At 39.5% G+C, this 27,173-nt stretch overlaps 3 protein-coding genes across 3 annotated transcripts; all 3 read left to right on the top strand.

Moving 5' to 3' along the window:
- Positions 1 to 10: 10 nt before the first annotated feature.
- pign (phosphatidylinositol glycan anchor biosynthesis, class N) lies at positions 11 to 10,823 on the top strand. The gene is made up of 29 exons (XM_068581223.1): positions 11 to 528; positions 897 to 1,139; positions 1,348 to 1,469; positions 1,618 to 1,716; positions 1,942 to 2,048; positions 2,366 to 2,490; positions 2,609 to 2,739; positions 2,838 to 2,957; positions 3,171 to 3,211; positions 3,298 to 3,357; positions 3,565 to 3,657; positions 3,917 to 3,972; positions 4,207 to 4,285; positions 4,579 to 4,761; positions 4,886 to 5,025; positions 5,438 to 5,537; positions 5,735 to 5,827; positions 6,183 to 6,274; positions 6,768 to 6,873; positions 6,958 to 7,066; positions 7,408 to 7,510; positions 7,635 to 7,737; positions 8,148 to 8,234; positions 8,401 to 8,456; positions 8,827 to 8,902; positions 9,039 to 9,112; positions 9,486 to 9,528; positions 9,633 to 9,685; positions 9,858 to 10,823. Exons 2-29 carry the CDS (start codon positions 913 to 915, stop codon positions 9,976 to 9,978), a joined length of 2,799 nt encoding a protein of 932 aa, XP_068437324.1. The 5' UTR covers positions 11 to 528; positions 897 to 912; the 3' UTR covers positions 9,979 to 10,823.
- Positions 10,824 to 12,439: 1,616 nt separating this feature from the next.
- Positions 12,440 to 14,019, top strand: gpr141 (G protein-coupled receptor 141). Its single transcript, XM_068582393.1, has 2 exons — positions 12,440 to 12,473; positions 13,060 to 14,019. The coding sequence occupies exon 2, from the start codon at positions 13,060 to 13,062 to the stop codon at positions 14,017 to 14,019; it is 960 nt and encodes a 319-aa protein (XP_068438494.1). The 5' UTR covers positions 12,440 to 12,473.
- A 4,925-nt stretch (positions 14,020 to 18,944) lies between these two features.
- hnf4g (hepatocyte nuclear factor 4, gamma) lies at positions 18,945 to 26,667 on the top strand. The gene is made up of 11 exons (XM_068581224.1): positions 18,945 to 19,074; positions 20,496 to 20,664; positions 20,945 to 21,039; positions 21,728 to 21,834; positions 21,960 to 22,109; positions 22,555 to 22,642; positions 23,585 to 23,737; positions 24,518 to 24,567; positions 24,745 to 24,931; positions 25,955 to 26,074; positions 26,543 to 26,667. The coding sequence occupies exons 1-11, from the start codon at positions 18,945 to 18,947 to the stop codon at positions 26,665 to 26,667; spliced, it is 1,374 nt and encodes a 457-aa protein (XP_068437325.1).
- Positions 26,668 to 27,173: the final 506 nt, after the last annotated feature.

Raw genomic sequence — 27,173 nt, 5'->3', positions numbered from 1 at the left:
ATGTGTCATCAAAGAACCACAATCTGTGATAATAGCATTTTTTACAGTGAAACTGCACTGTAACACATTTAGTAAACTCAACGTTATTATAATTAATTATAAATAAAATTATAAACAAAAGAAAGCTCGCTGTAAAAAAATATTTCACTACAGTACCCACAATTCAGCTGTAAAAACCCCACTCAAAGAGAAGAAGAAGAAGCTACGACGCACACACGTCAACGTAAAACGTCACAATCACAACAAGGAAGTGAATGCTCATGGTACCTGAAATGCTTGTACTAATCTTCTTAGAAAGAAGGACGGTTGGTTTTGTAGTGACACGCATTTAAAGATTACGTTGGTCTTGTTTCGCACAACAAGTCTGTCGTGTCCTCAAGACATCTGCGAAAGATACAATGGAATCTACATCGGGTTAATGGGCTGTAGTTACTTAGTTTAGATAGTTCTGATATCCTATCCATTCATTAACGAGCCAGCGTCCCTCGTCTTTGTGGGCAGATTCCAGTGGCGTTACATAAGTTACAGGTAATAGTCTTTGCATGGCCAAAGATGTAAGTGCTTTTTTTTTAAATCACTCTCTTGTAGAAACAACAACAACAACACAAAGTTGCAATAGCTGCTGGCACAGTGGGTAACTTACTATTGGAATGAACTACAGTTACTATTAGTCATAATTTCTGCTCGTTGGCTAATGGCAGATGGTGACAAAAGGATTACTCAAGCCATTAAGCAGTCTTTACATGACACAAACTATGGCTTAACCCATCAAGTAAACCTTTCTGTTACCTCCTCTATTTTATCTAACCATTGAATCCTAAAAAATACATAAAATATGTACGTTTTTCTTTTCTTTTCACCTTGCCCCCCCTCCCCCCCTTCTTCTGCTGATTTAGCTTGGTGCTAAGGAAAATGAGGATGATCACCTTCCTCCTGGTTGGACTAACAGTCCATGTGGTCTTCTTCCTCTCTATCTTTGACATCTACTTCACCTCTCCCCTGGTGCATGGCATGACACCCCAGGCCACGCCCCTGGCACCCCCTGGGTCCAGGCTGGTGTTAGTGGTGGCCGATGGTCTCCGAGCAGACAGTTTCTTCACACTGCTCCCGAACGGTTCGTCCAGGGCCCCGTACTTGAGGTTTGGAAACTGAAATAGAGCAGTGAGCTTTGATGTGGTGTGTTTTTGTGTGCATTAATTTGTCCAGAACAGGTTACAGTGTATATATATCTGCAGTAAGTTGTTTTGTTTGTTTGTAATTCTTGGTCTTTTCTTTTAATTATTTGTTCTTGACTCCTGGGTAACTGCTGTTTGTATGTGCACTTATTTGTGTGTCTCCCAATATCAGGAGTGTGATTGAGGAGAAGGGTACTTGGGGTGTGTCGCACACACGCGTGCCCACTGAGTCCCGTCCCGGTCATGTTGCTCTCATAGCCGGCTTTTATGAGGATGTTAGTGCTATTGCTAAAGGTAGGTGTGTATGTTGATGCAGAAAAGGCTGCGCGAAAGATGTGGAGCTTTTGACACTGGTATCTATAGAAGTGTTTGTATGGGTGACTTCTACTGTTGTGTCTGATTGTGACTGCATGATCATTGATGTGTGTGTGCTTGTCTTTAGGGTGGAAGGAGAATCCTGTCGAGTTTGACTCTGTGTTTAATGAGACCCGTAACACCTGGTGCTGGGGCAGCCCTGATATTCTGCCAATGTTTGCTAAAGGTACATACACACGCACACAATTCACACAAGCAGGACCACCAACCTAATCGGTATAAAAGCAAAAGGTCAAGGATTTAGACTGTATTCAAAATCTAAAATTTAAGCTTAGCAAATCATCTATTGTTCCTCATCGTTACCGCTTACATGTTTTGAATAATTATTCAAAAGCCTTTTTAAAATTCATCGTAATGAAGCTAATTTTGTTTCGTGCTGTGGTTTTTCCAGGTGCCAGTGGAGACCATGTTTATACTCACACATATCCAGCAGGGGAGGAGGACTTTGCCTCCACAGATGCCTCCAGGCTGGACACCTGGGTGTTTACACAAGTCAAAGTATGGTAGTGGAATTACTAACTGTAACGATGAATGCCGTGATCAATCTGTTGATAATAACTACTACATAAATGATGTTTTTAAAAAAAAATCATTTGCTTGTGTAAAGCGTATATTTCTCCACTTTTGTATTCATGGACACTTAATACAGAAAGGTGTTTATGTTATTTGTGGTCGCAAAATGCAATGCTACGTTAAGTCATGCCAATGGATGGTAGCAACATTGCTATGAGCTTTCTTGGAAAATAGTCTTTGTGAGGATTGCACATTGCCATCTAGAATAAATCTAACTATGTTTATTTTTCTTTCTGCTCTAGTCATTCTTTCAGTCAGCAAAGTCTAACTCCAGCCTGAGGGCCAATCTTCTCCAGGATAAGAATGTCTTCTTCCTGCATCTGCTGGGCATCGACACAAACGGACATGCTCACCGACCCATGTCACAGTAAGATACGATGATATACAATGTTTTTATTTCACTCAGCATAACATGAAATTGAATGAACAAAGTAACATTGATTTAAGTTGTTGTATCTTTTTAATTGTATTTGTCTTTTGTCAAGGGAGTACCTCAACAATATTGGCCTTGTAGACTCGGGTGTCGCTGAACTGGTGTCTACGGTAGAAGACTTCTTTGGTCATGATGGAAGAACGGCGTATGTGTTCACCTCTGATCACGGCATGACAAACTGGGGTAAGATTCTTCTTTCTGTGTGTGCCTTTGTACTGTATACAATGAAAAATATTCAAGTCTTTATTATCTTCTGTCGATGTGTGTGCATGTGTCTCTAGGTTCACACGGTGCAGGTCATCCCTCTGAGACACTCACCCCTTTGGTGGTGTGGGGAGCCGGCGTTAACAATGCCCACAAAGTCACTGAAGCTCAACCATACAAGGATGGCTTCCTACAAGGTGTGGAACTCATGCACTACAGAGGTTTTTAACTTGCATTTCAGAACCAGGTTCTCCTACATTCACTAAAAACAATTATTATTACTTTCAGGCAAGGTGGAATTTGTTTTCTTTTTTTCAATAAATATAAAAAACAGTAATGTTGTAAAGTGTCTACTATATATGTTTTAATGACATTGTTGTCCTTGTTTTTATGCCTGCTGTTTTTATCAGATTGGAAACTGGAGCATCTTCGTAGAGTTGACGTCAATCAGGTTAGGCCCATGGACACTTTTTGATAAGACACATATACTGTGTGTGTGTACTGTGTGTATTTTTATTTTTGTATTGTTTTCTGCAGGCAGACATCGCTCCCCTCATGGCTTCTCTCATTGGTGTGCCGTTTCCTGTTAACTCGGTTGTAAGTGCAGAGATAAACTAAGGACAATGGAAATAGTTTTGTTGTTGTTATCTTAGAAAGTTGTATGCAAGCGCTCACGGAATCATAAAAGTTGTGGTACATTGATTTTGAAAGTACACTTCAGTACTTGTGACAATCAGCGATCTAACTGAAATGATGTGTCCACACATCTTTATCTTCAGCTTTTATGTGTTTGTTTCTCTTCAGGGTGTTTTACCTCTTCTCTACCTTAACAACAGTGAGCACTTCAAGGCGGAAAGCATGTACACTAATGCTATTCAAGTACTAGAGCAGTACAAGGTATGAAAGCATCCAGCTCTTTAGTATGTTACAGAGGCCAAGAAAACAATCACTTGTCACTTCACTGTTGAACTTAAATAGATATGCAAGTAACAATAAAAGTATTAATATTATCAGTTGGAATTGTACTACTATCTTGGTATTATAGACATCTCCAGTACTATTTATTTGACTCATAACAATATCTTCAAAATGATAGCTTTGAAGTTAAGTTTTAAGGTTTTCATTTTGTTAATTGTGATAAATGTGTTTTTTGTAGATAAAAATGACCCAGAAAAAGGAGACAACTTTGTCTTTTCTCTTCACCCCATACCAGTAAGTACAATTAGTGAGTTAATAATGTATAATAGCTGTGAATTAGTTAATTAATAACATTACTTTTTTTCATCAGTGTGTTAAGTTAAAAAAAAATTACATTTTCAGTAAGAAGATTAACTAGATTTCAAATGTTGAGGTGCTCTAATAATAGAACGCTTTATCAACATATTTCAGACCACATTTACATGCAATTTCACACAGTCTTTATTGCTTTGTCTCACTGTTTTCCAGACTTCTCACTGAGTCTAAACAATCTGAATTCTTCTACAAGTCCAGAATACTGATGCAGCTGGAGAAGTATGAAGACACTGTGAGTAGTTGGAAAGAACAGCATGTGGCTTGTCGTAATGTAACAGTTGCACAACTGAATCAAAGTGAACTACTTCAATACATGAAGCTGGTGTTGTAACACGGTGTTCAAATGGACAACATTTAGCACTCATGGTTGAGTAATACTGATGGTGTAGCAGAATTTGTGGTAAATCTTTTGTGATTTTTGTCATCCAGAGTTCCTTTTTTGTTACTTTACATTTCTTGCTGATAATCTTCTCCAGGGCATGATTTAGTTCTCCCGTTCATTTCCCCTCGTCTGTCTCTTGTCAGATGTCCCTGTGCCGGTCTCTAATAGCCAATGCTCTGGAGGGCCTCGTCTACTACCACACCTATGATCGATTCTTCCTGGGTTGCAGTGTGGTGCTGGGATTTGTAGGCTGGACGTCGTATGTAGTTCTAGTCATACTGAAGACTCACGCTAACCTCAACAGACACCCCAGTCTCCTCAAACCGGTCAGGGCATATGCTGTAATCCCTCTCTCTTTGCTTCCTCCTCTCCTTCCACCACGGCAACTTTCTGAAACGTGAATGTTTTGTGAAATGATTTTCCTGATGTTGCTTCTGTGTATGTGTGCAGATGCCCAGCCATGCCTTGGTGAAGCTGTGTGTGTGTGTGACTGTGGTGATCACTGTGTTCCTGCTTATCCAAAGGAGCCCCGTTACCTACTACATTTACTGCCTGCTGCCAGTCCCTTTATGGTACTCTGTCCTTAAAGAGTGAGTAAAGCACACCTTTGAGAGAATGAACAATATAAGGGGGAAAAAAGCATAGAACACATCTGCACAATTTTATAAAAATCAAATCAAACAAATGTGTAAAGTCCATGCATGCTGTTTGCTGGGAGTGGTGGCGCATGCTCCACCACTTATCGACACACGGTGTCAGCAAATCACAAGATACATCAATGGAGATCTCGGCAATGAACAAATATTGTAGCTTTTCATAGGATGTAATTTACCTCACATACACATGTTGGTGCAAGTAAGGTGTTAATTTGATCTTTTTGAAATGGTTTTATATCCATTAATTGTTCTCCTCTGTGAATGGATGAAAGGCAGTACGTGCAGTTTTCTTTCTTTTATCCATTCTAACACAGAAAAAAATAATGTGATTGCTGATCCATTTTAGGTCTGGAACTCTGACAGATTTAATTCGCTCAGCCCCCTCTCTGCCGCTGTGGAAATGTTTTGGCTATTTTGTGCTGGTGTCGTTTGGGATCGAGTTGCTGGTAGGAACCTTTAATGTCTCCTAGTGTACAGTCAGAGTCCTATTTCTGCTACAGCACCGGGGTGATGTGGTAATTGTAAGTCTTGAGTTGATCACTACATACAGTACTTACTACAAATCGTTGAATGTGTTGGGCTCATTGCATGCAGTCGAAGTTGCTCTGTAGCGTCGACCACAGTTTAACTTTTCTGCCCCCAGGTGGTGAGTTTCTTCCATCGCGCCATGCTCACTGTGGGCCTGGCTGTCCTCTCTCTCTGGCCATTCCTGTCGGGACTTTTTGGCAAGGCCAAGGTAATTACGCTCTAGATCATCGCTCCAGCAGTCACAGTACTAAATGGCAAAAAAAAATTGCATGGTATTTGACTGATTTCACACCTGAACAGGTATAGAAAAAGATGTGTTCTGTTTTGGGAATACAAAGTCCATCTTAGAAATTCAGCATGAACACAGTAGTAGTGTTGTAGTAACAACAGTCGCTTCCAGAAATATTGACTAATGAATGTAGTAGCTGAAAAAAAATCCAACATATATTTGTCACTTATCTATCATCAATCTGCTGTCAGATCATTTTAGTAGATAGTTTGTTAATGTATGAGATCACAGATAGTTATAACTATATGATCTACTTGTGTCTCTTCCTGTGTAGTTCCGTTCATTGAGCTGGTGTCTGGGTTGTCTGTGTTTGGCTGCTTTCCCCCTGATGCCTGTTGTGGGCAGAGAGCCTAATATACATCTGGTGTGAGTGCTTCCTCTATTTGCTTACATTTATCAGAAAGTTTACCACAATGCTGCTTCTGGGCTCAGGTCAAAAAACAGATTAAGCTCTGTCAGTTGGTTCCAGGTAAATACAAAAAGAAGTGTATCTTCATTGTTAAACAGCATTACATAGGGTTGACATTTGTTAGCTACATATCATATAAAGACAATCTATGTAGTTGGAATCAATATCACAATGTTTATCAATATGCGTACATCAAAATGTGATAGATGACAAAACTTCATCCAGAGCCATATAACTACATACAACTACTTTTACAAGCTTTGTGGGCCTGTCCATAATAGACAAACTGAATATGATGTATGATGTAAAATGACAATAAATCAAATGGACTGCTAAATAACACCAGCATTCAACATCAACATTATTATTCAACATCCATGCGCAAAATTAAGCTTTGTGTCTGGAACGTGTCTGTAATAATAACTTAATATTTCATGTTTGTTTGCTCAGTACCTGTGCAGGTGTACTCACTCTCTTCACTTCAGGCTGTTACCTCTGGTCATCACGACGAAGAACAACGCTGCACCTGAGTGACAGACAGCAGTTTGGCACGCAGGTAACTTCAATCCACATGATATTGTGTTTGTGTCATCGCTTTTTCCAAAAAATGAACGATTATGTCTCAAACCATACTGCCCAGATGCTCCTTGTGGCCGTGTGTGCGTACGTTCCATCCCTCACACACTCCAGCCTGCAGCAGAAACAGGGCCTGCCACTTTTTAATCAAATCATCAGCTGGACCACATTAGGTAGGTGTGTGCGAGTGAATCGAGGACACTTACAACAATTTATTTTTTACACCATATCAGTTCATGGTGAGATTAAAATTCTGTTCATTTTGTATTTATTTAAACTTTTTAAAGGGTGATTAGATACAAATCAAACTATTTTAGCCCTGGCTAGATCCAGGTTTGATTTCAACCCGCCCCGATCGCTGTATCTCGTCCCCTCTCCCTAATAATAAACCAATAAACAATAAAGACAAAAGGACAAAATTGAATCTTTAAAACCCCCAAAGTTGACCTGCAGTATGACATGGCCCTCAAGCTGTAAAACCCACCTAATCTCTTGTCTCTTGTCTTTTCCTTAGCATCTTCAATGCTCGTTCCACTGTTGAGCTCCACGCGTCTCTTCCACCGACTCCTCAGCATATTCCTCTCTCTAACGGCCACATACCTACTGCTTAGCACGGGGTAAGACAAGCAACTCTACACACGTCCTGCAGCCGCACTAACACGTCAAATCAGTGTAGAGTTTTATAATCGCAGCCAAGCTACAATGTTATACAATTTGTAATGTGTGTTTTCTCCCTCCCAGGTCAGAGGCATTGTTCCCTCCTGTGTTATCTTGGTTGATGTTTGTGTGGATCAACATTGAACAAGAAGCTATGCTTGCTCAGGGTGTCTCTGGCAGGCAAGAGGTAAAATCAGGAAGCGCATGCTTCCATACTTAGATTTTGAAGAGCAGCATCACATGTTATCAACTGCTTACAAGACCGACAACCACATTTCCTGTCGTCTTGTACTGTAATAGTCAGTTTGATCCCATATAGACATATTTGATTTAAATATGCATTCTGGAGCCTCCTTATCTGGTGTAAAGCATTCTGATAACACTTAGTATTTACTCACGTTACTTACATTTTCTTCATCAAAGAAACAAGGACATCCCTACTCATGTTAACATTATGTAATTTGTGAAGGAAGCCTGGATACATCTCTACAATGTACACTGACTGATGTTACCATGTTTGGGTGTGTCTGTGAATGTGTTTGACTGGGTGTATGCACATGTGTATGGGCATGCTTTTGTGTGTGTATTTTCTTTCAGCTCTCCACAATTGATTTTGCCGCAAACATTGACATCACCAAGATCCGACAGCTGAAGTTGGATGACATCAGGAGATCATATTATTTTGTATCCGCATTGCAACAGTGACAAAAGCGCTTGAAAAAAAAAACATACTTTTCCCGCACTATTTGGAAGTAGGGATTTTGTCTCAAAGTAGTCAGCAGAAAAGTTAAGATTAAATTGTTTAATTTGTAAAGTGTGCAATCTTTCCTTGACTATATATTTTCTTCAGGTATTTTTTATAATAACAGCTTTCTTTGGCACAGGCAACATAGCTTCCATTAACAGGTATGTAATTTTTTTTTTAAATTATATCTAATTTGTGTGGTAAATAGCAGGAAGTCTGTTAATGGGGGATATGCATGGTTCATGGTTTTAATGATATTTGTGGGTATCGGCAATGCATCATTTAAATACAGGAAAGATTTGTAAAAAAAAAACTGACTCATACTCTCTGTGAGTTATGTGCATTGTTCAGACAACTTGTGTAGTGCATGCTTGTATACTTCATGTGAGATTGCCTATATAGTCTTTTTGTACTTGAAATACATCTTTTGAGCTGTATTCCCAAAATAGATTTGTACTCTGAATACATGAGTCTTTTAGTCTTTAATCTGCTCTCACTTCCTCTGCGTCTTTCTTTTTTTTCTTCTTCTAGTTTTGACCCAGCATCTGTTTATTGTTTCCTAACCGTCTTCAACCCATTTATCATGGGAGGGCTGATGATGTGGAAGGTACCATAAAACTTTGTTTCTATGGTATTATAACTACATCAGTCATAATCTATATATAATATATGTCCGGGAAATATGCTTAAATATGTTTCAACCTCAATTCATTATACTTCTCTTTGTCCTTTTGTTCTTCTAGGTTATCATTCCATTCATAATAGTGATGTGCACATTTGAGACCATCCAAGTTGCAACTCAGCTCTCATCAAGAAGGTAATTGCTCACTCGTCTGCTGTGGGATCAGCAGAGTCACAGACCATAGTCATTGATCTAATCTGCTTTGGTGGATAAAAGGTGACACACAGGAAACTCAGTTAACATGAACCACATCTGCTCTTGGTGTCAAGTACATTGCCTCTCAAACACTTACCAACAAAAAGAAGCATTTCCTCTTGCCACACTATGCGGTTTACAGAAAGCTGAAACCATGAGTCCGATAACTTAATGTGTTAGTTTTTTCTGTAGCTTGTGAATAAGATGCCAATCCACTGTCTGTGAAGTATCTTTGGTGTTGTATATGTTTTTAGTATGAAACATCTTGTGTGTAATGCTTTCCTCTGTTCTGTCAACTCTTCTTCTTTTACAGTTTGTTCCTCATTGTCCTGGTCATCTCTGACTTGATGGCTCTGGTAAGGCTGTGTGGACGGTTGAATGTTGGGTGAAAGATGCGCTGGGAGGTTATTTTTCTGTAAAGTCCAGCATTATAATGTCTAACTCCCTCATCTCTCCTCAGCACTTTTTCTTCCTAGTGCAGGACTACGGCAGCTGGTTGGATATTGGCACAAGGTAGGTTAACTCCACAAAATACACAATTAATTAATTACTAATTATTAACTCGACTCATGTACACACTGTATCTCTTCCTTCTTTGTGCCTTCTATCTTCATCTCTTTCATGCCACCTGTGATGCATACAGTTCCACATAAACACAATAAATGTATTTCTCCGTCTCTTTCAGCATTAGCCATTATGTGATAGTGATGTCGATGACCATCTTCCTGATGTTGCTCAGTGTGGTCACGCACATTCTCACCTCACAAAGAATCTTTCTGTGGAGATCCAAGATGCACTTCCCCTAAATAGATCTGTTTGTGTTTACATGCACACATTCCAGTGAAACCAACTATTTATTCTACTTATTTTATTTTTTTGGAAACCCCTATAATAATATACTTTAAAACATCCTTGCTCACCCGTGATAATTATGTGACATAGATAATTCAGGTTCAGAGACAATACTGACTTCCTCTTTTCAAAAGTTGTTATCTTCCTTGTTTTAATGTAGAATAAACCCTTGTGGTCTCAAGAGTTTTGCACACAACTGTTTGCTCTGCATTGTCTTGTACACTCAGTCCCTGTTCCAACATCATTGTTTTTACATTAATGATTGATAAGTTGACTAAGGCCACTTGAATATGTAACCTTGCAATATACCTTTGCCAAGGGTGCCGATTTATGATCAACTAATGAAAGGTAACTTAATAACTAACAATATTTCCATTGAAGCTGCCTACAACATATCCTTGTTTAGAAGGAATCATGAGTTATTTTAATGTATTGTGTGACTACTGTATTTTTGTCCCAGTTAAACTGAGGAAGTGGAATGCAAACTGGGATTTTTTATAAAGTGACCTGTTTGTTGTATTCATTGCAACCATTAACAGGAGTAAACATGGTGGCAGTATAGTGGATGCTCTCTTTATTTGTACATCGGTGTACAGTGCAGCTCTAGGCTGAGCTTAGAAACTCAAGGTGGGAAAGTGAAAAGTAAAACTATCTTGTAATGTTCTTAAACAACTACAGTCCAGATGCACTCTTTTAGCCGCCCGTAGCGCTTGAGAACCCAGTGGCCAACACTGGGATTGTGGTTGTTCAACTTGTATATGTCTGTATTGTAAATAAGTACATTGGATGTGGTGCAACATATAGTGTGTTTTTAATAATAAAAAAAATTTAAAAAAACATTGTTTTTCAAGTCAACCCATAAGACCTTACTGAATACAACAAATATAACAAAAGCTGCATGGACTGACTAACCCTGCTTTGTGGTCATGGTAATTACAAAGGCTTCTCCTCTACTTTTCTCTGTTGGGAAATGCAGTTGGTTTGTTCTGAATTATGGTTATACATAATAGGTCCATAAATACCAGCTTCATTGTGAACTCAAATGCCTGCAAAGTCATCTTTTCAGTTGAGCACAAGCTAGGGTTCAGTAAATGCTTCTTAACAAAGTGCTTGATAAGAGAGACACAGAAATAGGAAGCGCATGCGTTGACGTCACAGCTCACATCACCCCATCTTCTTTCACTCCTATTTTTAATTGGCCAATACTTTGACTTCATGGTGCAACATGTTGTCACTAATGTTAAGGCAATCATTTAGGCATGGCATTTAAGTATACTTTGATTGGCATATGAAGCTGATACAAGTGGAATATAATATATTTTCCTTATTGGTGCACCTGCTTCACTATACTGGATCAACTAGAAAGTCTTACTTGAGTTATTGGAGAAGCTTGATAATAAGGTGTTGCAATAATCAAGAGGTAAAAAAATGCATGACTACATATTTTTGCATCATTTGGAGACCGGATGTGCCTGATTTTTCTAAATGTTCCTTACCTTTTTATGTCATAATATTTTATGATTTATTTCTGACTTCCTATATTGTGACATGTTTTATGTTGAAGCAGAGTTCGTGTTTCTGGCACAAATTCACCTACTGTGCATTGAGAAGTGTAAAAGTCTGAAGAGGTCAAAACTCCAGCAAGACTTGTAGTGTACTGAACAACCTTATTGTAAGACCAATTAGCTTATTCATCAGGGTCATCATGAAACACATTGCAAAAAGAAAATAAACAAGGTAAAGCAGATTGTTTTAAGTGGCACATAAGCAAATTAACTTGGCTATAAAAGTTAACTTTGGATTTTTTTAAAAAGCAGAAGTGTTGGGTGCATTTACATCTGTGAAAACCATGTTTTGTTTGAGTGTTTTGCAAGGAAGACATTGCAGAAATCACAGTAAGTGTCTCTAAACCACAGGCAGATTGTCTTTATTATGCTGTTTAGTTATCTAGTATTATCTTTGCATAGGTACAAGCAACCATTCACTAAATCATCTCTTCCTTTTCCGGCCTTATTAGGCACTGTGTGTTCAGTTCTCCATCACATTCTTATTGTTTGTATTTAAGTGAATATTGCAGACACAAAATAGCAGACGTAGATAGAGTGACCAGAAGGAGGAAGCAGCCAGCTCTTTGGTTGTGATAACATGTGTATGCAATCACCTCCTGTTTCTGACTGAACACACACACACACACACACACTATGCAAAACTGGTGGTTTCTGACAACAGTCACACAGACAAAGTTAGTTTACAAAACCTGAACTTCCACATAAGTTGGCACACACACATGCTTATCTGCACATGCAGTCAAGCAGAAGCAAAGACACACGCGAGCACAAACGTACTTTCTCTGACATCAAGCTTTTCCTATGCTCGCCCACACGTGAAAACACATCCTTTTATTCACACACAAGAGCGTTTGGCAGGCAGTTCGTCTTGGAACCCAAAGGTACGTGAGTCCGGCTTTGTTTACTGTAATGTTCATGCATGATGCAATTTCTAATGCAATAGTATTCTTTCAGTAATGATTAGCCTATACTCTGAACAATAGATTTGTTTCTAAATCCTTTTAATTTAATTTTGAATGCTTTTTGTTGTTTCATGTTGGACTGATATGTTAATTATATGAAGGACTAAATTAATACTATGGTTTATGTCTCGATCGTGATGTTTAAATACATGCAAAACATAGGCTAGTATTAGGCATTATATTATAAACTAAGTGTCATAGAGTCTGTTGTGTCAGAGTCATAAATAAATTCAGACAGACAATGTTTACTGGCATTACTTCCCTCTTTTTCAGTCTTCTTATTTCTGATACTTCTGTTTTCAACAGCAATTTTACCTCTACAGTTCAATATCTATCACAAAACAAGAGTAGCATACGATACCTTCTAGCTATGGAACCTCAGTTCGGAAATAACTCCCTCCAAAAAAACTAACAGTTGGGTAAAAATCAACCATTTCCTCATGTATTCCTCCACCCGTATCTGATACGCCCTCTCTCTTTTCTTCCCTTTCTTTCTCTACTTAAGATGACTTCCATGCTGACCCAAAGCCCTCAATCCACTGCCATGAGCATGGTGACGACCACAAGCTCTTTATACAGAACCTCAAAACCGCCGGATGACGACGACAAACCTGACGAGTACCACACAGTCCTCCTGGTCATCTACTCTGTGGTTCTGCTCACCGGGTCCATCAGCCTCAGCTTGATGATGCACATCATGAAGTCCAGCACGACATCCATCACCTCCATTGCCGTGCTCAACCTCATCTTCACCCACTTCATCTTCCTTCTCACTGTGCCCTTCAGGATTTACTACTACGCGACTAATGACTGGAGCCTGGGCCACGGGTGGTGCAAAGTGGTCAGCGGCATGATTCACATCCACATGTACATGTCTTTTATCTTCTACGTGATCATCCTCATCACACGCCTGATGATATTCTACAAGAAAACTGAGCAGGTGGCCTCCTTCCAGAGGATTCATGCACTCGTTGCCAGTGCTGTGGTGTGGATGGTGGTGCTTGTCGTGGTCCCCTGCATTATCTACTTTTCCTACGGAAAAAACACAGAAGATCTGAGCCCGGGCAACAGTACCACACCTGTGACACACTGCTTTAAGTTTGGCAAAAACATACTGTCTGCTGCCAAGGTGCTTAACTACATCATAAGCACAGTCATCATAGTGATGGCCACAGTGCTGACAGCCCTCCAAGCCAACGCCCTGAGGCTTTTATACAGGAAGCATCACCAGGGATGCACCTCTCAGCAGGACTTTGGGGCTCAGCTGAAGAGTCTGTGCTTTGCTCTCATTATGCTTGTCTGCTTCATTCCCTACCATATGTTTCGGCTGCATTACTTAGAACAACTCCATCTGCAGAATGTCAATGAGGTGTTTCTGAGTCTGACCACTTTGAACTGTTTGGACATGCTCACCTTCCTGGGGCGGAGAACCTTCTACATGTGCTTACCGGGAAATACTATTTGAACTGTTGGTTGGATGTGTGTTATGAGGGGTCATGATGTTTTAGCGGTCTTATTTTTTAACTTTGTTTTACTGTTATTTATTGCCACATCAATTATTATTTGTATTGAATTGCTTATGTGCATCTTAATAAAAGCAGGGTTTTCCACTAATTCAAAAGCACAAGCAATCATTAAAACAGATAAACTGGAATTAACTACAAAAAGTATTAATTCATGGCAATTAATATTCACTAAATGGCCACTCATTCGCCCTTTTAAGGCTATTCACCATTTATTTGTTTTTGATGATCTTCGAAACTAAACTGTTTTGTCACCTGCAGCTTTTTGTGATGTGACTTATCAAACTGTTTTATTGCTTGCAATTATTTCATAACTGAAAGTGTTATGAGAGAAACAAAATGTATGACATGCAGCAACGGTTGTGGTATCTTAACCAGTAGGCTACCATATTGTGACAGTATTGAAATAATTGTCATTGCTGGAAACTGTGCAGTGCTTTGGACTCAAAATGAATGATCTCTTGCCATCTGCTGGTCATTGTATATACTACAAAGGCTTCAAGCTTGAAATGTGTAATGCTCGATAATAGCAAGTCTTTCAGTTCCCTTGTTTATTAGTTCAAATTATGACTTCATGTGAAAGGCATGTGAGTGGAAAGGAAGAAAAAATATAACACGCCTTATTTGCTAACCCTTAACACTTGTGTACATAGCTGGAGTGAAATAAATATAATTGTTACTTTTTTACCATTATTTTGTAAAATATTACCTCAAACCTCTTGGATCTCCTACCATCCGCCCTCGGAGGTGGTGTGAGAGGCCCTGGCTGACATGCACACAAACACACACCCCTGGTGATCCTTTCCTTTTGGTTTTTATGGCTTTGGGTTACTGTTTAACATCCCCACCCTGCTTTGAGTTTGTTTAGTAAATCGATCTAATGACAGGGCTATGGTGGCGCCATCCAATGTGTTGCTCCATGAATTATAGACCGCTCAGCTCTACAAACCTTCCTTTTTAATGTTGTCAAACAGCTTCACCATTTTCTTATTCTCAGTGTCACTTAGATTAATGTCGCACTGAAAGGGCTGCGCACTACCGAGTCCAACAGTACACCCGGATAAATGCACATCCCCGGCAGACACAGAAAGACAGGTAAGTCAAAGTCCTCCCGCTGAGCAAATTGTCATTTAAATGCAAAATATATGTCGGCTGTGTTTAGTATGAAGTGTGCTGTTTCTTTTGTGGAGGAAGTGAAGCTTACATTTAGCAGTTTCTCAAGGAAGTTTGGTAACATGTTCTCGTAAATCACGTGGTTTTTACTTTAATGGTATTGGTTCTACTCCCTGTTCACACTCACACACACTTCAATTGTTTTTATGTATCCTCTAACAAAAGCCGGCATACTTTTGAATAGCATTATACAGTTTGTGGTTGTTTAAGTCTGCCGAATTTCTTTAATGAGATAGTGTTTTCGCCTCTCTGTCCGCGGACAGCATTTTGTGTCAAAACAGATAAGATAAACTCACTTTGTCACACATGCTTTGCTGTAAAGATCATGTGATAGCCCATCTCACCTGTACAAGGGTCCTGGAACAAGAGCAGTGTTACAGAACAAAAGGTTGCTTCTGTAAGCAAGATGGTCATACAGTCACATAGTTTTTTTTCTGATGCACTACAAATAAGATACTTCCACACTTTCTACAAATAAATAACTTGGTGTCTGAAAATCCAAAACTTACATTTTAAAAAATATTTTAAAAGATGTATTTTGATAATCGACTATTAAATACAATTGGCATCTATTTGTTTGACAAAAGCATCCGCCAAAGCATTGGATATGCAGAGGACACCATGACAGTAATATTATAATGAATCTACCTTTGTGAAGGTTGCAATGGGGATATTCGTTGAGACGATGTCAGAGAGTTGTGGATTGATTCTTGAGGATGTAGTTTTATTTGTCAGCCTTAAATAGTGCAGCTGATTAAATTCACTCTATGTATACTGTCTACAGGCTAAAGACACGTAGGCTTAACTTTATAAATCATTTGTCACAAACCAAATCCACTTTTGGTGGTGAATGTTATTGACCAAACTAGCCTTCAGACTATCACTGAGTAGTGATATTAGCAGGAAGAAAATGGGTGGGATACTTATTTAAGGTTCTCATGGACCGTGAGTTTATAGAAAATATCTGAGTACATGTCGCACGTAACTAAAAGTGTTCTTCAATTCACATGTTTCTATTAATTTGCATGAATCCAGTTTCATAGCAGTAACTGAACGACATGAGAACCAATCAAAAGAAGATTCGGTTTACTCAGTCAAACTAAAAGCTGTTCCTTCAGCAGAGTTTTAAGAGTGAACAATATTCTTCTGTACTGTGTATTTTTTACTATTGCCCAGGTATCAGGAAGTAATGGTTTACTAGCGTCGGTTGGGAGGCATCATCTGCGACTATTAAAACCTGTAATCTAAATAGAAGCGACAGTAATATGACCAGTTCACACAGAGATAGCCTCTTAGCACTTGGTTTTATGGCTTCAAAGAGCTTTTGGTTGCTAGGCGGATGCAACGTTTCTCAGGCGTCTTGCTTGGTTTTCAGCTGAAAAAAGTCATAACAGTTTTTATGATTTTTAAGTAGTTATGAATGTGTGATATGTTTTTACCTACATTCACATACAACATTTCCTGATCCGATCCTACCTGAAGGTTGTTGAATCTACTGGAATGCATATTCTCCCCAAAGCTGAATCAGTTTGCAGTATATTAGTGTGGTGAGCAAAGTTAACGGTCCAATAACACAATTTGTATTAACAGCTGATTAGCTATAATGTTCAAGATAGTGTATATTAATGCACAGAAATCAAGAAGAGAGTATGATTTGCCAAGAAGGACCTCAATATTACACAATTAAAAAATTGAATTTTCAATAGATTTGATATGATACTGTATCTCTACTTTAAAGCTTCAAAGCAGGTTTATATTTCTAATCCTAGTTTAATTCAGATATAGTTATGGGATGTGATTACAATTTGAATCCAGCATGCTGCAGTGCTCTCTGACGGATCTATTGTGTGTTAATGTGATTGGCAACGTGGACGTAAAGAGTCAATTCTTCTTCCCTCTCCACAAAACTAATGAGGAGGCCTGACCTCCCTACAATGGTTAAAATCTCTCTCTCTCTCTCTCTCTCTCTCTCTCTCTCTCTCTCTCTCTCTCTCTCTCTCTCTCTCTCTCTCTCTCTCTCTCTCTCTCTCTCTCTCTCTCTCTCTCTCTCTCTCTCTCTCTCTCTCTCTCTCTCTCTCTCTCTCTCTCTCTCTCTCTCTCTCTCCCTCTCTCTCTCTCTATACCCCTTTAGCAGTGAATATTAACTAATCAACTAAGACGTTATTACCTTGTGGCCAGATACTGATTGCTCTTTCTGATATACTGAGCCTACGGTGACACTATATAACCACCATGCGTGCTCATATACTGGAGGTACTTTGCTGACTGGCCCACTTATTACTGATGTGGGGCATCAAATCTCTCATAATACTGCCTCTTATCATTTACAGCTCTTTCTAACACAATGTCACAAACAGATTACTTTTAGGACACACAATAAGATTTAGTGCAATAAAACTCCCAATGTAAAATGAGTAGGTTGAGACATTTTAACTGGTTTATGGTAGTAAATTACGGTGTTTTTACAGCATTCTTTTCTGAAAGAGGAGGCAACTGTTTCACTTGTATTGTTAATGTCCACTTCATATGTCCTCTCTTCAACATGCTGTTCTCGGTAAACGTGAATGAAGTGTGAGAACTATACAGTTGTGTAAATATTACATACGGCTCTTCAAGGTGTATTCAATACTTTTTACACAGCAGATCGGCTCATACTTCGTAAAGCAAAAGACCAAAAACACTGTATGTGTATCACTCAGTCTGAAAATTCTCCTTTTATGTTTATGGATATAAAGTCATAAATAACAATGTCAAAATTGCAATAAATCCAATCCAAAATCAAACCGACAAAAAAATTAACCACTTGATGCTTTAAATATTCATTAACTAAATACAATGTTCGGTCAGTGAAGTTAATGTCATTGAGATAAAAGGTCATATTGTCTTTGAGTTACATGACCAGTACATTTAGAGTTATTTAGCATAACGTTTTATAAACTTAATGAATGAGGGTTCAACATAAAAACAGAAGAAGAAGAGAAAGGAGTGTGTTGGTTAAAGAGTTATCAGTATTTTCCACTTCACTTGTGTCTTTATAGATTATATCTGCTGAGGTGGGAGTGCTATTACTCCACTATTGATTAGATTAGAATGCTTGGGAAGGACACAGACACACACACACACACACACACACACACACACACACACACACACACACACACACACACACACACACACACACACACACACACATACACACACACGCACAAACACACCTATACACACATTCATAAATATATGTGACTGCAAAAGAAGCCCCCCCCCCTCACGCATTGCAAAAAACCAAACACAGACGTTTACAAACATGCACATAAAGTGAACGCTGTCCTCTAAAATCTGATGAAATCTTTCTCATGGTGAAAAAAAAGAGGCAGAGGGGGTGAAGTCAAATATCTCCTTCACCTCTATCTATCCATCCCTGTGATAAGTGTGTGAGAGAAGGACAGATAAGTAATGTGCAATAAGGTGAGAAGTCTTGGGCCACAGCTCCTCCCCTCTCCTCGTACCTGCCCCAATCAGATGGGATTACAGATCTTTTATGCCAGGGATCTCCACTGTTATGGCTGTAAGAATATGATGAAGCAGAGAATAGCAGGTAGAGAAAAGGAGAAATAGAGACTAGAGAGTGAACTGAGAAGAGGAGAGACACAAAGAGAGGAAGAAGGAGTGTGGGGAAGACCAAGTTGAAACAGGAATGAAGTATCCTTCTGCTCCTCAGAGTAAATCTCTGTTAGATATGGAAGTAGCAAACTATTGTGAAGGCCTGGATCCCTCATACAGCACACTGGGCTTTGAGAATGCAGAGGTGCTCTGTGGAGGAGGAGGTAAGTGTGTGTAGCTACCCACACATGCACATACAAACACTCATTGAAGCTCAAGACATCAGATTTTTAGCATGCATGTTAATTTGACATGTTCCTTACAGTATGACAATGTACAGATAGCCGACTTTTAGAAAATGTTGTATAAGCACTGATATGTGACTATATAGAGCAAAACCCCACAATGAAGTGGGGCCTGCAAAATGTCTTAGAATGTACAGAGAAATGAGAGAAGGTTTGTGTATCTGATAATTGTGTAGCCTTGTTTAACGCGATGCATCTCGTAGAGTCTAGGACTACTGTGTTAGTTTATGAGTTGAAAACATAAATGATGACGTGAAGTGGGGCCAGCAGAAGGACTTGTTGCTGTTTACACAAAAGGGTTTTGACGTCAAACAAATTAAGCGACGGGGAAAGTCATGACATTTTAATGTTGGCTAATAGTGCATCTATCCAGCTTGTGCGTTAACACTGATTGTAAGAAATCAATTCCACTCGCATCTTGCTCACACATGGGTGTGTGAGTGGAAATCTGCGTTAGTGAAGGACAGAAAAGGGCTCGGTACGGGTTGTAAGAGTAGGAAATCAGAATGTGAATAATAGTGTTTTGGCAGGAATTCTAGCTTGTGTCGTAAAGATGTTTTATTGAACAGCATGCACGCATCTCAGTGATGCACTGATGTCATCTCAGAGCGTGAACAGAGAGTTAGTCGAACATTGACTAATCTCGCCTTGGCACTGCCACTGGTATGGGACTGAGAGAGAAGTGTGCGTGGGGGGATGCGAGCGTGTCTGTGTTGATGCATCTCCAGTTTTTACTGTCACATGCTATGATCGTGTTGTGCTCTATGCGGTATTCTTTGACTGAACGATAAATATGCAGCCAATGATGATGATTATGGTTTTCATAATGATGACGATGCTGCTGCTGCTGCTGCTGATAATAATAACTGCCATTATGATTATGACAATTGTCATGGTAATGAGAAGGCGACAGTATCAATAAAGACGTCGACAGTAATGTAAGGCCTGGCAATTGAACGGCCATTTGTTATTTTTCCCGATTCATGTTTATTTTGATGTACAAATCAAACACCAAACAAATGTCCATGCAGTTATAGGAACCCAGAATAACCCCTGCAATTACACGATGGAAACTACACCGAATACATTTACTAGAGTAGTAAGTAGTAGAGTAGTAATTTCACACGTTGTCACTTTGATTGGATGAAAAAGTGCAGTCTATTGTCTGTGATCCCAGTATTAGACCATACTGAACTACACTGTTCCTGCATGTGTACTGCAATACTTTGATTATGTTTGTAACTTTATTTGTGTCTATGCCAATGTGTGTAATATACAGATGTATGAGCGTGTGTCTGTGTATTTACCTGTGTGATGTTTTTTGTGTGTGTGTGTTTCAGACAACATGCCAATAGAGCCAGGCATGTCAGTCGGTCCAGACGGGGTCGGCGGTAACTGTGCCATCTGTGGAGACAAAGCCACAGGAAAACACTATGGCGCCTCCAGCTGTGATGGCTGTAAAGGCTTCTTCAGACGCTCCATACGCAAGAGCCATGTCTACACCTGCAGGTACAGAGAGCAACTTTGTCAGCCAAAACGCACACGCAAAAAACACTGTGCACAGAAAATCGCATTCAAAAGAGCACACATAAACGTGATGTTGCACGTGGGCACCTTTGGGATCAAGTGCAGAACAAAAAATGACTTTTAAACCATTGATCACTTACTTTTCAGCCTGACGTGTCAATGTGACATGTCATGACATGCCATGATAACATTGACTCACGGTAAACTTTGTCATGTGTTGCTGTGTAAAGCTGCTCACATGATGTCTGCACGTTGTATGCAGGTTCAGCAGACAATGCATTGTGGATAAAGACAAGAGAAACCAATGTCGTTTCTGCAGACTCAACAAATGCTTCAGGGCTGGCATGAAGAAAGAAGGTAGGGACGCCTCGCTCTCTGGACAAGAGAGGACGGAGACTGCGAACTAAAAGTTTACACAAAGAGATACAGAATACAAAGTCTAAATTAAACCTTGTTCGTTGTTGCAGAACCACCACCTGGTTTGCATGTACAGTATTGTAATGTATTTTAGATGTGCTTTATTTTCGTTTAGTTTAGTTACATTTTTTCTTGTATTTTTCCACAAAGACAAAGTATAGACTAGTATAAACTAGTGTCACTAAAGGAGAGGCTGTCTTCACAGAATCTGAGAGCTGCTTCAAGATGGTGGAAATTGGCTCAGCCATAAAATAAGTGATTACTTAGTGTGTGTGTGTGTATTTATGAGGGGTATAACCTTGGCAAGGAGTTTTATGACACCTAATCATGTGTTATTCAAACATGTTGTTCTGAATTGCAACTGGTTAACGTTTGACTCTTCTGGCTAAGGCAAGCCTTCGTGACTATTTTCCTGAATACTAACTTATCCCATAAGGGCTGCTGTCATCGCCAACTCTTTAACTGAGAAATAGCAATTTAAGCAAAATCTTACAAACCAAGATAGAGGCATCTTCCAGTTTAAAAGTGATTTGTTTTTTACAAATAGGAAAGTACAGGAGGTGCTGTTTCTTTGCCCTTTTGACCCTGTTTCACACACAGTAACTTTTAGCTGTCTCATACATTTTAGCTGTCCAGAACGAGCGGGATCGGATCAGCTCCCGAAGAAGTATCCCTGATACTCAAGACATGCCACCCATTACTATTTTGGCCCAAGCTGAATCACTGTCCCAACAGGTGATCATTTATTTGTATGATCTTTTTGTTAAAGCAGCACATCATGTGCATGATGACATTATGTGTGCATGGAAACCAAGGGATTGTGAATTAGGAAGCCATTGTTTTCGGTCTCCCTCTCCTAGATCACTGCTCCTCTTGGAATAACAGACATTACAGAGCAGAAGACAGCCACTGTCGGAGATGTATGTGATTCTATGAGACAACAGTTGTTGGTGTTGGTGGAATGGGCCAAGTACATTCCTGCATTTGGAGAACTGGCACTGGATGACCAGGTAACTTTCATGGCTTTGATGCATGATGGATCCATTTTAATTATGCTATTGCTCACTGGAATAATTTAATCTTTTTTAATCCCATGCCTAAAGTTTAATCCAAGACCTCTCAAACTTCAGTACTTTAATTTAATATTCTGATACGCTGTCTTTTTATGTTGATCGTGTCCAGCTTGTGAGTGTGCTCACTGCTCGAACAAATGGTTTATTCTGTCGAAGCACTTTAGGTTGGGATGATAGTAAGGTTATCTTTAATCAGCCAAATGCACTTTTCGATAAAAGAACATTAAAAGCAATAATAATTAAGTAAAGTGTTCTAGATCTGACTACTTAATATACTGCGTAAAAGTATGTTCCCTCTGGGATGCATTTGAGGGTTAAAGGGGAGGCATTATTACCTTGTTTTGTTCTTTGTTTAACTGTGCATGCATGTGTTTTTTTCAAGGTGAGTTTGCTCAGGGCTCATGCAGGTGAGCACCTTTTGCTTGGTGTCGCCAAAAGGTCAACGCCATTCAAGGACTTCCTGCTTTTAGGTACGGACACACCAGAAGAATGGCATCTTATGTATAAGTGGTGCAATCAGGTGGCTCAGCAATGTGGATACTCATCAAATGGGTAACATTTTACTATAAAGGTTACAAACATGTGAGTAGTTACTGAGGAACAAGCAAGGAATGAATCAGAAGTGACCTGTTAATGAATGCATCCCTAATGAGCATTGGTGAGTCCCTCTGAGGAGGAATATATGTATATGTACAGTAGATCACGATGAACAACCACTGCTTGAGTTGTAACGATGAGACAATCATGAAGTAATGATCGACTACTTTGCAACTTTTCAGTATGACGAACAACTTTACTTAAAGGGAGGCACCAAAAGTAATGATTTAGTAATTCACATTGAATGAGCCGTTTATAGTTTGTGTTTTGCTCAGTGGCTGATGAGGAAGAACTCATAAAGAAATATTATTTAACTAACTAATTAATTAATAAAAACCTATTATTATCTACTTTCAGATAATAATAATCAGAGTTATTCAAAAACTACTTCTCAACAGTTTATGAATCATCCTCCCTCCTGTCTCAGTAACTATAAACATGGTGTGTACTGTATTGTAAAGTGTCACAGATCAAATGTTGTGTTTGCTGATAATGATTAACTAAAGGTTTCTATTTCTTTGTGACTTCAAAAGTGTATTCATAAACGGCATTACTCATTACCTAGACGTGTACCAACATCATACTGTAGGCCGGTCCACTCTATACACTCAAGCACTCGGACACACACACATTGTGCACTGGATCCTTGACTAAAACCCTTAAATAGGCTTGACACAAGTCACATTTAACGTTTCTTTCTCTCATGGCGAAACGTATTGACCTGAACCTTCCACACAAGCACACACCAGCTCCCTACCCCATACACGACCACATACGTCAACACTAGCACTAACCCGGTCTCTCTGTGTCCTCAGGCAATGGCTGTGTGATCCACAGGAACAGTCCGGAACAAGAGATGTTCAAGGTAGCCAACCGAGTGCTGGATGAGCTGGTCCAGCCCTTCCAGGATATTCAAATAGACAACAACGAGTATGCAGCGCTCAAGGCTATTGTTTTCTTTGACCCGGGTAATTAAAAAAAATGAACATTTAGTACTTTAAGCCATCAGAAGATATGTGAGGTACATTAATAACATATGCTGGGAACCAGTTGCTCTCCTTGGGGTGATGGGTTTCTCTGTTTTCCCAGCTCACCGTTGCTTCACAGTATGTGTAAAGTAAATGTTCGTCTGTTTGTTACAGGAAGGGGAAATTAAATACTGCCTTAATTTATGGAAACTGCAAGATTTCAGATTCATCATTATTTTATTTTATTTTATTTTTTTTAAAGATCAATATTTAAATTTGTGTTTCTAATTGTAACCAACACATCTATATTACAAGAAAAAATAGAACATGAAAGCCCGAAAATCAAGAAACGCGAAATTAAAAGGTGAAAAAACAATAGCGTGACTAGTAAAAGATAAAAAAGGGTGAAATTATTTTTCAATGATGGATTGCCCATTGACATTTCTTACCAATCCCTCTTTTCCCAACCAATCCCTTCCATCTGGTTACATTTCCCCTCAAAGTTAGATCCCAATCCCTCATCCCTTTTTTTTAAACTCCCCTTGGCATGGTGTGACCACAATCCATGCCCCCACCGTGTGTTACCTGTCTCCCTTTATCTCCCCTTCACTAAATCCCCTCGTTTTGCCTTTAATCCCCAGTTTGACCAGAATCATTCTATCAATTCCACTCATATCCTCAATCCTCAATCCTCAATCCCATTCCTGATCTTTCTGTTTTTTTCTTCACCCCTCTGCCCTCCTTCCTCCTTCCACCTTTGCTTTGCCCCCCAATCTACAGATGCAAAGTCTTTGCGGGACCCATCGAAGATTAAGGCCATTCGTCTGCAGGTTGGTCGAGCATTTGACTCTTGTAATTTAGAGTTCATTATCATCGTGGGTTATACTTAAAATTATACACAATTATATATTGATTATACATGTGTTCACATTCTTAAATCGTGTATCTATCAACCTACAAGGGCAGGTTGCTTATGCTGATGGAGACTCGGCCTTGTGTGTCTGCAGGTCCAGATGAGTCTGGAAGACTACATCAATGACCGTCAGTATGACTCCAGGGGTCGTTTTGGAGAGCTGTTACTCCTGCTGCCCACCCTGCAGAGCATCACCTGGCAGATGATCGAACAGCTTCAGTTCATTAAGCTCTGTGGTCTGGCCAAGATAGACAACCTGCTGCATGAGATGCTGCTGGGAGGTGAGACCGGGCCCATGTCTGCGCTTGTAAACCTTCAGAAAGAAAAATAGGGTGACCTTCGGCAAGAGTGGAGCTATTCAGAGATACATGTGTAGAACTAGACAAACATTAAGCAATGTGGAAAAACAAAAGCATACAAACTCTGCAAAGTTTTCCCGGATATATAGGATGAGTAAAAAGTAAGGAGTTTTGCAGAGAGTCCGTATACTTTTTTATAATCCACACATACTGTATCTTGCGAGACATCTCGCTACATGAGGTGCCTCTAGGTGTCATCTGCAAACACAATGTCTATGTATGAGGAAGTCTGTAGTTAAAGTAGAATGCTTCAAACATATTCTAAACAGGGCCATGACAGACAACTCAAGCACAAGATGAGGTGTGGAATAAAGTCCTAAGTCATCTCCAAAAATGTATTTTTTCTCCATACATGCTAAAAACAACTCCAGAATATGACAACCTGACTTAGAAGACCAGGCAAAGAAAGAGCTGTGTGGTTTGTTTTTTCAGCATCCAGTAGGAATATGGAACTTAGATAACAAAAAAAAACTGCGATTAAAATATTGTTTAGCTAATGTTATATTTAGTAACGTGAATGTGAAATACTTTGAAAAAAAAGAGCTGAAACTGCAATGTCCTTCTACAGTACACAGTTTTTTTTATATGAAGTTATTTCGGCCTGACTTGATTACGACGTGAAACACGCACACATGGCAAAACACTTTTGAAAGAAAAGAAATAAACTTTATATCGATTTGGAAAAAAAACGTAATTCACTCAATTGATCAAAAGCTCCAACTCAGTCTAGCATCTCCTTCATTTGGTGACATGTGACTATGAGCAAGAAGAGCAACATTTGATTATGTGCGTCAGCCCTTCAGAATCACCTGATTTAAAAAACTAATTTCTACATGAGATGCAAAACATCATAATTTACAATACAACAGAAACTTGGTTCCAACTCTAGCTCTGTTTGTTGAAGTTGATGATTGATTATTGATTCATATTGTGTTGTGAATTCAGGCCTTTCATCAGAGCCCACACACCTGCACCACCCAGCACACACCCAGCTGGCCCAGGACCCTCTAACTGGACACACACTGGTCATCAGCACCATGCCTGTCGCTCACACTACACCGATAGGTAAGTGCCAGGTACTCGGCAACCCCGAGACATGCAACACAGTCACACAAAGTGCAAACCTTCTGACACACACATAATACATATCAAAGCGATATTCAATTTCACAAAAGTGTGTGCCAGATGTGTTTCCATTAACTCAGTTGAAACGAATAAATAGGCACCACGAATGTGAAGAAATTACATAAAAATGTAACAATTACAATAATTGATGCGTCTTGGCCCTATTGTATGATTTCCCTTGAAAATAAAAAAAAAAATACATTTGGCAATATTACACCACCTAATGGCCACGCAGGATTGATGGGATCTGTGTCTGTAAAGTAGCAGCTGCAGCAGTGGTTATTACACTTCACAGACTTGATAGAAACAACATTGCTTTTATTTACACAAAAGCATTTCAATTTGCAAAAATAAACAAAGTCTCTCTGTCCCTGCCCTCCTCCCTCCCCTCCCTCTCTCTCTCTGCAGCGTCTCCAGACACTCCCATCCCATCACCCCCTACGGGTCCTGCCCCAGAGAAGTACAAACACTTTCCCCATCCTCCTCTTTGTCCTCCAGCCAGCCCCTCGCCTTCCACACAGACAGATCTCTGACTTCTCCCTGCACTCTGTCAAAGAAGCGGACATGGGCACAGTTCCCTTGTCCCCTATCCATCATCCCAGTCATAAGATTATGAAAGCAATCCCAGCTCAGGGTCTGTGGTTAGACTTTCCTCTGCTCCTTCTCCCTGTGACTCCTGGTGGTGTTGCAACAATAACGGAGACGTAATTAAAGCTGCTGTGTGCGGCACTTTTAAACTTCAACTTGTCACTTTCAAAGTCAGTGAACTGATGAAACCTGATGTGCATTTTTGGGGTCACCCTCAGCCAATAATATACTATTTTTCAATGCTGGTACTAGATTTGACAACATTTTCATGTCAGTGAGACATGCTCATAGAAATAATGGCCTTGCAAATGGTAAACTAGATATTAGTCCGTTTAAAAGTTTATGCCATCTGAAACGCTGCAGTGTTTGAAGTGCAGTTTTTATTGACTCTTGTATCGCTCTGTTGGACATAGAAGTGCAGAAAATGCCCTCTGTCCTTGTGCTTCTTTTC

This window comes from Clinocottus analis, unplaced genomic scaffold (genome assembly GCF_023055335.1).
Source record: "Clinocottus analis isolate CAN_PGR_092001 unplaced genomic scaffold, fCliAna1.0.p SCAF_18, whole genome shotgun sequence".
NCBI lineage: Eukaryota > Metazoa > Chordata > Actinopteri > Perciformes > Cottidae > Clinocottus > Clinocottus analis.
Note: the sequence above shows the minus strand (reverse complement) of the source record. Positions and strands in the feature narration are given on the sequence as shown.

Bases quoted from the DNA above. Each gene is read 5' to 3' on its own strand.
- pign (XM_068581223.1), top strand. From the start codon at position 913: ATGAGGATGATCACCTTCCTCCTGGTTGGACTAACAGTCCATGTGGTC. The intron at 1,470-1,617 runs GTAGGTGTGTAT...GCTTGTCTTTAG, and splicing joins TGTTAGTGCTATTGCTAAAG to GGTGGAAGGAGAATCCTGTC. The intron at 5,538-5,734 runs GTAGGAACCTTT...TTCTGCCCCCAG, and splicing joins CGTTTGGGATCGAGTTGCTG to GTGGTGAGTTTCTTCCATCG.
- hnf4g (XM_068581224.1), top strand. From the start codon at position 18,945: ATGAAGTATCCTTCTGCTCCTCAGAGTAAATCTCTGTTAGATATGGAA. The intron at 20,665-20,944 runs GTACAGAGAGCA...CGTTGTATGCAG, and splicing joins AGCCATGTCTACACCTGCAG to GTTCAGCAGACAATGCATTG. The intron at 26,075-26,542 runs GTAAGTGCCAGG...CTCTCTCTGCAG, and splicing joins CGCTCACACTACACCGATAG to CGTCTCCAGACACTCCCATC.
- gpr141 (XM_068582393.1), top strand. From the start codon at position 13,060: ATGACTTCCATGCTGACCCAAAGCCCTCAATCCACTGCCATGAGCATG.